The sequence below is a fragment of the Pholcus phalangioides genome, unplaced genomic scaffold (genome assembly GCF_987345545.1).
Source record: "Pholcus phalangioides strain wild (caught in Gottingen) unplaced genomic scaffold, Ppha-v1.0 ptg000027l_1, whole genome shotgun sequence".
In the NCBI taxonomy this organism is placed as follows: Eukaryota; Metazoa; Arthropoda; class Arachnida; order Araneae; family Pholcidae; genus Pholcus; species Pholcus phalangioides.
Window position 1 is genome coordinate 5408679 of NW_028301617.1, and position 11144 is coordinate 5419822.

An 11144-nucleotide genomic window follows, 5' to 3' on the forward strand; every position below is an offset into this window, starting at 1 on the left:
TCCAGAAAAAATACCTAGTACAAAAGTTTAATGACTTCCAACGTCTCCAAATACGTCTACATACGATCACAGGATACATGCTACCATAAAGCCGGGTTTCCCTAGAGAAGCAGGTTGTTGCAATACCTTCTAGAGCAGAAGGAAGTATTGGTCGTTGGGGCCCAGAGCAGGCCGATTGAGCTGAAGAAAAAAAACAACGATCGGAAGTTCATTTTGAACTCTACCTTTTATTCCATAAAAGTTGCAAGGGAAAAAAACAAGGTCATATACGATCATAAAAAAAAATAAAACGGCCGACAAATAACAACCGGCAATCTCAGGGAGAAAAAAAACAATCCCGACATACATGCGGAAAAAACCCAGCCTGCAGTATAAAGCGGAGCTCCCGTGAGGGTGAGAGCACGCCGCCGATTTACATATTGCGTCAGGCCGAGCGGTTCCACGTGCACAGAGAATAAAAAGGGAAAAAACATTCCAACATAGGTTTTTGGCGCAGCATGAACCAAACTGGATCATTTCGCGTAGACAGAAACGTGTTACATTATCACACTACGCGTTTGTGTATTCCTACCTTGGCGCATCAGCTACTCTGTCATCTGCATGCTCCTGTTTGAAGGGAAGCATCGAGCTCGATGAAGAGAAGATCGGTAAAACAAGTGGCGCACAACGTATTTGACTCCTCCAGAAGCAGTCGGCCAATCACGCCCGACGTAAAACACTGCCGTGAGGCTTGTTGCGCTCTCTAGGAAAACAGTCAAACTTGTTTTATTATTGGTGAGTGGACGGCGTGTCACGCTGGGCGATTCACTTTGCACGCGGCACAGAAAACCTGCTCCTACGAAAACCCGGCTTAAGAATAATGGGGGAAAAACGTGCTTTAAATTCAATTATCCAGGGTTATTGGCTGCTAAGGCTTTTTCCCTGTGCTTTGCACTTTCTTAAGGACGTCACTTACGGAGTAGGAAAAAAAAAGTGGCGAAAACTATTTCGGAAAACACAAATTTTTCAAGGACTCTCACAGAATTCTTAAAAAAAAAATTATTTTTCAACGACTCTTATGGATTTTCAAGGCCTTGAAAATGAACTTTTTTTTTTCAAGGTCCGTACGAACCATGCAGAATACATCTGCCTAGCTAAATTTTGAACTTGGCTTCTATCTCTCGGATTTTCGAACAAGACCAGATAATGTGCATTCAAAGATATTTCTCGCATCTGACTACCTATATGTAAGAAATTTTGAACGATGAATGTCACAGAAAGGTTTCTGTGGTAGCTTCTGCGTATAAACAAATTAGTTAATCGCCTGTCGTTGCCTAGCTCGGACAACAGATCATCGATAACTAATAGCGTTCGTGAACCGATGTAAGACTCGTAATCTGTAGGTAAACCTTCTACGAATTTGACACCTGACATCTGTTCATAAAACGATTGATAAATACCATAGAACCATACAATTTCTGTAGGAAATGGATCAATCATTTTTTCGGCTATGAGTCTCGAAATAAAACAGGGTTTTCCCAAAGAAGTCGGCCCAGACACTATACTTCCAAAAGGATGTTTAAGCTTCAACTCCTCCATCGCAAATGACAGATATTTCTGTTTGCATAACATTAAATACTCCAAAGAAAATAACACAAGAACAAGAGAGGCAAATAAATCTATAACAAACAATAAAAAATTCATTCATTATAGTAGAGGCGTATTTACATAGGGGGAATGGGGACTTTGCCGTTATTGTGGTATGTTGCGATAAACATAATAAAAAAAAATCAATACCCCATAAGGCAATGTTGTGAAATCAGGCAGAAGAACCTTCTTGTCATATACAAGGCCGTTTTTTTTCTCCTCTACTCTGCTTGTGACACGTCTTCTTTTCACCTCTCGTGATTTTATATTTGTCTTGGATGACAACCTTTGTGAAATCCATTGACTGGACCAGAGTCTTCATCGTGTCATAGTTGAGGACTTCTGAATTCTTGAAGTTTAGGGTGAAGCCGCGAATCTTGCAGTATGTTTTACCGTCAGATCTCCTGTATGCATCGTTTTTGGCTCCACCTGTTGTTATAAGATTAATGAGAATAAATTTTTTGTTGAAAAATAATGAGAATAAATTGAAATTAAAAAAAGTATATTAGCTGACACAAATTCTGTAATCACATTACCATCAAGCTCGTCTGTGAACAGCCCCAAGAAATCTCCTAATGGCACCATTGCTAGCATAGATGATTCTGAAATAAAAGAAAAATCAGTGCAAGAAATGCTCACATAAAATTAGTTTCATAAAAAATTTTATAGATACTTACGAGTCCGTGTCAGAATATAACCAGGCATCACCTAGTTTCTCTATCTCGGAGTACAGCTTCAAACGAGCCCATGCTGTTGTGAAGGCAGCCAGGAAAACATTGGTACGATCGGCCTGGGGTATGAAATCCAACTTGTACTGCCATTCAACGGCAGCAACATTCTCAGTTGGCAGATACAAATCCTTGACCTGCGAAATATGAGTATTTGGCGATTTAAATATTTTAGAAAATTTTATGTGAAGAATCATAGCACATAATAATTATTTATAAAAAAAGTTCCTCTATAGCAGGATCATTCATCATCTTATAAGAATCGGAGGCTTTAGTCAAGTACGACAACTGTGACTTATTCTCCTGCATACCCAGCGACCCCAGAAGCTAAAAAAAAATTGTTTTAACACTAACTCTATCCTAAAAAATACAGAATATAAAAAAAATATTGATACTTACGGATACGTATCTGCCGTATTAACAAGGGAGAGTGACGTCTTTCATCATTTAAAAAATACTTAGCAAGTTGAAAAACTGATAACTACCTATTCAGACATAGCTTCGCCACTTGTCGATGGCCTGGATTAATTTGAATGCTTCCTGGCTCCAACTGGATTCCTTCAACCTGTTCATACTGCTTCACGTACGAGTTTTTCTCCTCGTTCATGATGCAGTTTGACGGCCATCCTGAGGATTCCTGCTTGATTTTTATGAAAGCATTTATGTAGGGGCAAAAAGGTCCCCCCCCCCCCGAGATTCTTTGAAATAATAAATCTAGAAGAAAAGGTGAAACACGACTACACAATATATTGCTAGAGTAATTGTGATGAAATTAAAGTGATGATTGAAAAAATACCTTGTAAATCTTCCTAACAACATAGCCTTTTTCAATGGCCTTCTTGAGCTCTTCAGTAACCAATGTTCCCGTAATACATCTTTCCTCGTCGTTGTGCTCGCATTCCTTACATTGACAGAGTTTCCACACATGAACGACATAGGGGAAAGGTCAGCTTTCCGCTGGATCTAGAAAAAATGAAACTCATTATTACCTGTTATAATGATATGAAAAAACAGATAATAAAAAAATCATTTTTTTTAACTTTATGGGAGTACGGACAGATATAGTCCTCTTGGTGGCTGTACTTTGCACTTTATGATGCCAAAATACGACCCCAGCTCCCTAAAGTTCTCCGTAATTATCCAGGGGTGTCCAACCAGATATCTGCAATGAAAGGAAAATTCATTTAAAAACATTTTATACGTTAGCCATATTAACTTATAAACAATATTTAAAGTACTTGCAATATTTATTGACCCACGGGTATAATAACGTCAAGTCAATGTATTTTGCTGTTCCTGGATAGAACAGCTTGGTGACATTGGTTTTTCCACCATAAAATGCATCCCTGGGTGCCAGCCTGTAGATATAGTCGAAATCCATCAAGAATCTTTTCAGACCCCAGTCAGTTTTCTTCGTGACTTCAAGCCTGTATCCACCTTGACGGATCTTTTGTTCTTGTTCTGATGTTTTCTTGAGAAGTTCCCTCATGTATGTCTGCGTACTAGGATTCACCAAGTCCCTATCAAAGCACTGCTGGCAACCATGCCAATAGCATCCTGAAAAAAAGAAACATGAAAATAATTAATAATTAGAGAAAAAGTTTTGAAAATAAATAAAATTCACAAAGTAATATACTACCGTGAAACAGATAGACAGTGTTTGTTTCAGTACAGAAGCCGTCCACACTGAATCCATCTTCTGATCCATTTCTGGAATGGTGAATGTTCAGGTTGTTCTTCTCCCCCAGGTATGACAACCATTCAATACTAATGCGGCTGCAATTAAGCGCACTGTCCCAATTGACCCCTCGTCAATGTATTTCGACCTGTACGTTGCCATACAGGCCGAGGCTATGGTGAGGTATGGGAATGGGTCGACACCAGTGAGCTCCAGGAACTCCTCACAAAACTGTAAACAGCATCGTCAAAGAATATCAACGTCTGACCTAAGAAAAATTAAAATTTTAAGCATAGTGAAGAAATAATAGAACAATAAATAAAACATCATAATAGAAAAGTACTTACTTGCAGTATTCATACATCTCATGTTTGAACACAAATTTCCCATTTTTTCTCTGTTCATACCAGCTGTCGAATTTCGCTTTCATATCTACACTGAATGTTTCCGGGTTATAGAAAGCTTTCTCCGGAAAGGCTCCATCGTAATCTTGGTTTTCCGGTCCGAAAAAAACCTTTCTGCAATTCCTCTAAACCGAAAGTCTTTGGCAGTTTGACCAAAGCCATTGGGAGAAAGTTGAGGCTGTCTATAACCCAGATTTTTATGATGTTCAGCCGCAAAGCCATGATCTTCGATTCACATGGCACAATAGAAGGCTTTATTCCTTGCTCTAGGAGATATCTACAAAGAAAAAAACAACATAAAAAACAGTTACATGGTACTTATGTAAACATTTTCGATTAGTGAAAGAAAAAAAAAACTTACTTCAGCAGGAACTGGCCATCGAATCCCTTCACATTGTGGGCGATTGCAGTGTATCCTCTGTGTTCCTTGTGGAAGAGCCATGCACAGAGGTTATTCACGGTATTGTAGCCACTGAAGACAGTCTCTCGGCTGTCCACATATTGAGCAACCGCAAAATTCACAATGTGCCTCCCCCTCCGTTGACAAAGATGATGAGCTTGTCGGTGGGGCATAGGCGGAGATAGACCTGGAGTTCTGGTGGCACGATGATAATGTCAATTCATTGCAGGGTCCCCCCCCGTATCTCTGCCCATGCGGTGGGGGCTTTCATAGTCTTCTTCTTGAGAGAGCACAGATGCCATTCGGCTACATGAAAAACTTTGTAATTGCTGCAATATTACGTGCATACCTAGAGGCTGCTCTTTTTCTACAAGAAACTTCTTGCTGGACGGGCACTTGTAGAATTGTTGGCAAAAGGTGCTGTTCTTGCCTCAAAGACTCTTGTGCCTTGTAAAGCAGTCAGCAGATCGGAACGTCCTCTGGCAATCCCTGCATAGTTGTGGGTCAATGGAGATGCATGTATCGCGCTGAAGCAGGTGTTGCATCTCGTAGCGCATTTGTGTCTCTGGATATTGTAGTAGGCCTTGTCACACTCCGAGCAAAATTGGGAAGATGTAATCAGGTCATAGTATCCGTCATGAAGCAACAAAAATATTTTTTTGTCCTTAGCCATCTTGAAAACCACCTACATAAAAAAAAAAGACATTAGTAAAAAAATATATTTCATTGAATAATATAAAATTAGCATCATTCTTAGCGATGATAAATTACCTTATAGAATTTTTTGGAGGACTTGACGAATATTTGTACGTCTAGGACCTTGGCAAATTTGGTGATGGCGTCAAAACCACAGGAACCTTCAGATACTCTGTCATGTCCATATAAGTCCAAAGCCATCTCCCTCCATATATTTTTGTGTCCATTCCTTATCATTGAAAGATTCGGATGTTTGTCTAGGATGGCTTTACCTATAACTATAGATCCTTTAGCGGGCCCCGAAACAAAAATTTTCACGGGCCCTTCCACAGTGAATTTATGTCATGAGGAAACAAAGAATGATAATAGTTGTCCCGAGTCCTGTCAGCGTCAACCTTCGGGAGGCCATGCTCACGTACATTCACTGACCTGTACTTGAGAAGTTCAAGAGCAATCAGTGAATTCCATGAGAGATGGAATCCTAATTACATCTGTTGATGATCATCATTCAACGATTTTTCAACTTTTCAACATCGACGAGCTGACAGTTACCACGATCTACCGGTAAATATCGTCGACTGTAACTGCACTCAAGTTGAGTGCTCAACTCAACTCACGAGATGAACAAAGCGATGAAGTTCGTAGTGGTTGTTTTTTATGTGTTTGTTCCAATCATGTTCGTGTGATCTTTTTTTTTTCCCCCCCATTTTTATTTATCTCAAATACCTTCCCTTTAGAAATATTTACATTGAAATTAAACATTTATCTCTTTTTCATTTTGAATTTGTTTCTTCATTTTCAAAAATTTGTTCTGCTCAACACTGTCTTTTTAATCCAATACACAAGCGCCATCTTCTTCACTGAAGATTCATATATGAGTTTTATCGTAACGCTCTTCCAAACACTGAATCTTCACGAAAAGGAAAGGGAAATTGAACGAAAATCCAAACATAGTGGAGCAGAAGGAAAAGGAATGCCTCTTAAAAAATTGGCTGCCTTTCAACAAGTTTGAGTCACGCCTAAGTGATTTACGACGCTCTTGATCACAGGTGTGCCAAAGAAAGCGCATTGACGCAGAAAAAACGCACCAGTGTAGACTAAGACGCCTTCATATACGTGTATTAAGGAGTTCTAGTGTAGACATAGCTATTGAAATCGTAATAAAATCACCACAAAATCCAATGATGAGCGAACGATAATCGAGTTCCTCGGAAGATGGCGCTTGCGCTCTGGAATAAAAAAAGTATTCGAATAAATAAACTTGCGGAGATCACGGAAAAAATACAAAATTTTAGGAAAACTGAATTAGATTTGTTTTGATAAAAATAGTTTTAATTAAAGTTTAATGGGGGGATGAGAAAGAAAAAAAAAAGAAAGAAAGTGAGAAGTGTCCGAAAGATGAGGATGACGTCACAAAAGAAAAATGATTCTGAAAAATCGTAACAACAACAACTACGAACTTTATTTATCCTTGGAGTTGATTTTGGTTACAGTCGACTATGTTTACCCGACGGGCAATGCTGATGAGATCGTGTTCTGGCTGATTCTGATCGTCAAAAGATCATTGAATGGTGGTAATTGGTCATCAAGGAATGCAATCAGGATTCTTTTTTTTTTTTTTTTGCGTTGATTCACGGATTCCTTGGATGCAGTCATTTGTGGTCGAGTTCGCATTCAATTGCAGGTCAGTAGATGCATGTAGGGTCGTCTTAACGTATTCGCGAGCAGGGCTATATATTTAGGGCTGTCTCATCCCTTTGAAGTTGCTTTGGCCGCCTTGATTCGATGGGCGTGGTCTTGAATCAGGTGCGTGACGTCACCGCTCTGAAGCCGGGTTTTCCTAGGAGCAGGTTTTCCTGTACCGCGCGCAACGTGATTCGCCTAGCGCGACACGCCATCCACTCACCAATAAGAAAAGCAGCATGACTGTGTTCCTACAGAGCGCAATACTCCGCGACAGCGCTTTACGTCGGGCGTGATTGGCCGACTGCTTCTGGAGGAGTCAAATACGTCGTGCGCCGCGTTTTTGCCGATAGATATTCTCTTCACACACACACTCTTGTGTGTTTTCTTTCCCTTCTATACAAACCAAAGCATGCAAACGTACCGCAGAGTAGCTGATGCCACGGCCATATACTATAATATAGCCGCCCTGATCTGATGCGCTCCGCTAGGAAAACACAAACGCTTAGCATGATTATGTAACACGTTGCTGCCGACGCGAAATTATACTGTTCGGTTCACGCGACGCAAAACGCCTATTCCTAGAAAAACCCGGCTTAAGGGTAAGATGCCTTTATATCGTGTATAAAGGGGTTCTATCTAAGGGGTCATTCAATTATTACGTCAGCATCGATGGGGGAAGGGGGTTTGGATGATGCTTACGTCATCAACCACCCTTTATGAAAATATGAAATACTCTTGATAGCATCTTACGTGGTGCACCAAAAACGAGAAAAAGCTTTCGATAATTTGTGGGCACCCGAACTAATATTTTTCCTAATAATGTTAGGAGGATCCTTCAAGTGCTCTGGAAATGTTCCCGGGTCGCTTAAGTGCTCTCGAACTGTTCCCGGGCCGCTTAAGTGCTCTGGAACTGTGCCACGCATCACTCAAGTGATTCATAATTATTCCACGGATCACTTAAGTAATTAGGGAATGTGATGTGGGGGTAACTTTAGTGATGTAGAACTACACTGGGGGCCGCTTAAGTGCTCTAAAACTATGCCACATGTCACTCAAGGGATCTCTAAATGCCCCACGGATCGCTTAGGTGTTCTGGAACTGTATCGCGGGTTACTTAAGTGGTCTGTCAATGCACCATGGGCCGCTCTAATTATTCCACGGGTCATTTAAGCTATCTATCTGTAAATGTGCGCTTAGTTCATTTCACAAAAATTAGGTTTGAGGGTGCACGCCGCATCAAATAACCCTCAGGGCCAACTTTAGGTCTGCGGGTCAAGGGTTTACCATATATGGCTTAAAGGGTGGGTCGCAATAAATTTCTTAATGACAAATTTTGAGTTCTTAGCCTTCAAATAACATTGAAATTTACAGAAACTGATTATAATCAGGTTAAATTCAGATAATATCCGCATATTCAGATAAATCCTTTGAAAATGGGCAGAGCCTGTTCCGGAAAGACGATGCTTTCCCCCATTCTCACCAGCAGGTAGCCGGATTTTCGGTGATTGGGGATCCTCCCATCGCAACGATTAGGGGTTAAAAGCGAACGAGACATATGCGGACATGTCGGAAATCGGGACATATGCGGACATTTTATAAAAATAAAAATTATAGTGACGGACTCGCGATGCGAGGATCCGGGTTCGAACCCCACAGTGGTGGTCGGCTGAAGTTGGTTTTCTGTGGTTCCCAACTTCAAGGCGCAAATGCGAGCCGATCTCCCCGTTAAAAAGTCTCGCCACAGAGAGCAACAGTCCTACAGCGATAAATCATTCAATCATAACACTTCACTCATAGTTAGAAAAACTGGTGGCAGATGGCAGCACTACACATAACAAGCATTACACAGAAATAAACTTCACGTCAGGTTTCACTACACGTACACGCACATTCCCGCATGTACCGATTCGTTGGGGGTTCCGCGGGCGGGGGGGGCGGGTGTGGTGTAGCAGTAGTAGGTAGGGCCTCGAAAAAAATGGCTCGGGGATCCATGATGTTCTTAAGTCAGCCACCTCGTTGGGCAATTTGCCTGTTGTGGCGGTGGTAGTAATGTGATTATAAATACAAATACAAGAGCCACAACAGACAAAATGCTCAATGAGGTGGATGAAAAAAGATGACCATAAAAAATATGGATGTCGAATACACATCTAAACTGTATCAAAAATACAGCAATGAGAGCAATATGAAACCAATAATTATGATAAAATATAAATGATAGTTTCTCGAATTATCCCATTATGTCAACCGTACTTCTTTTTTAAATGTGTTAAATGGTGTTGGAATTCACGACCCCTGGAGTAGGCTATTCCATTCATTGACCATCCTATTGGAAAAAAAAACTCCCTGCGACACACCAGAACCTAGAATTGTCCCTTAGCAGTCGATACCAGTGTCCCTTAGTCAAAGCAGTCGATTGACGATGTATTAATAACACATAGTCCATTTTATCCATCCCGTTGAAAACTTTAAACACGTCACTCATATTCCCCCGACATCTGCGCTCATCCAATGTAAACATATTCAAAAATTCGTCTTTCTTCATAGCTTAAGCCCCGTGTGCCAACAAGACGCGTGGTTTTTCCTCTGCATCCCTTCGACCAAGTCAATGTCCCTCTATAAGTACGATCTCCAAAACTTGACGGCGTTCTCTAATCCAGGATGAATTAAGCCCCTTAAAAGTAGAAGAATCACTTTAAGAGACTTTTTTGAGAATGAAACTGAGCAAGAGTGAAAAAAGTATGGGGCCAAGGGCGCTTCCTTGAGTGACTCCACTCGTAATACCTATCCAATTAGAAAATTCCCCTTTCAGCGTAACCCATTGTGACCTATATCTTAACCACGATTTTATCCAATTCAGCAATTTACCCCCCCCCCAATCCCAATCTCGTGTAAACGTTCGAGAGTTTACCACGTTGGAACCGATCGAACGCCTTCTGGAAATAAAGATAAATAACATCGACATTTTTCGCTCTCTCTCCTACCAAAAACTTTAGTCACGTGATCATAGAATCAAAAGGAGATTGGTTGCACATGACTTTCCCTTTCTGAACCCATACTGATTATCCGACAATACATTATTCTCGTCTGTCCACTTCGCCAATTGCCTTTTGATAATAATTTCGAAAATATTTGGAGAGGGAGCTCGTCAAACTCACTGGACGATGATTGGACACGGCTTCTCTACTACCCGTTTTAAATATCAGAACCACATTACCAAGCTTCCAATACCTTGGAACCCTCTGCAATACTACTCCTGTAAATCTGTTCGACTGGCCCCAGCACATTCCCTGTGTACCAGTGTTATCCGAAAAAAAAATTATTTTAAAGAGTAAATTCACTTCTCTCCAAAATTTTAAAGGGTAGTTTTGTTAAAAGAGGGGTATTTTTTGTATCACTGAGAAATAACTCGATTAAAAAAAAAAAAACCTAAAATTTGAAGGAGTATTTCCATTCGTCCACGGAATTTGGAGGAATAAAATTTAATTTTGATGCGTGAATCGCGCATCTAGATGCGTATAGGCGAACACTGCTAAGGACCCTAGGATAGATATCATCTGGTCCTGGTACTTTGCTCGCACTTCCATTTTTTAGAAGTTTTAAGACTTCCACATCTTCCACTTGAATTTCGTTGTCACCCCCATGCCACACCGGTACTTTGTATATTGCCTTTACTGTTAAAGACTGACGCGAAAAAGTCATTGACAGCACTGCACATACCTACATTGCTCTCTCTCTCTCTCTCTCTGCCCTGGACCCTCCTATCAAGAGGGAGGGGCAATTGTCCCCTTATATCCAATTCTTTAATTCTTTTTTCTAACCACCCTGTTGGGCCATTTGTCTGTTGTGTGTGACTTCAGATTTGTTTATTGGAAGCATTGTTGAGTTGGTGATAATTTTAATAATTTTGCTTACCGTATAGGTTG

At 40.6% G+C, this 11144-nt stretch overlaps 2 protein-coding genes across 4 annotated transcripts; both read right to left on the reverse strand.

The window, feature by feature from the left end:
* Positions 1-1657: 1657 nt before the first annotated feature.
* Positions 1658-3131, reverse strand: LOC149068240 (uncharacterized). Of its 2 annotated transcripts, none has more exons than XM_089251491.1 (3): positions 2304-3131; positions 2141-2228; positions 1658-2055 (listed from the first exon to the last, which is right to left on the reverse strand). In XM_089251491.1, the coding sequence occupies exons 1-2, from the start codon at positions 2549-2551 to the stop codon at positions 2165-2167; spliced, it is 312 nt and encodes a 103-aa protein (XP_089107617.1). In that variant the 5' UTR covers positions 2552-3131; the 3' UTR covers positions 1658-2055; positions 2141-2164. The 2 variants fall into 2 exon arrangements, with proteins under 2 accessions (XP_089107617.1, XP_089107616.1); XM_089251490.1 differs by having other exon boundaries at positions 2163-2228; positions 2304-3123.
* Positions 3132-3150: 19 nt separating this feature from the next.
* LOC149068241 (uncharacterized) lies at positions 3151-6146 on the reverse strand. Of its 2 annotated transcripts, XM_089251488.1 has the most exons (6): positions 5608-6146; positions 4798-5521; positions 4380-4713; positions 3994-4300; positions 3614-3911; positions 3151-3516 (listed from the first exon to the last, which is right to left on the reverse strand). In XM_089251488.1, the coding sequence occupies exons 5-6, from the start codon at positions 3841-3843 to the stop codon at positions 3396-3398; spliced, it is 351 nt and encodes a 116-aa protein (XP_089107614.1). In that variant the 5' UTR covers positions 3844-3911; positions 3994-4300; positions 4380-4713; positions 4798-5521; positions 5608-6146; the 3' UTR covers positions 3151-3395. The 2 variants fall into 2 exon arrangements, 1 of the variants encoding a protein (XP_089107614.1); XR_016195175.1 differs by lacking the exon at positions 3151-3516 and having other exon boundaries at positions 3787-4300.
* Between the last annotated feature and the right edge of the window lie 4998 nt (positions 6147-11144).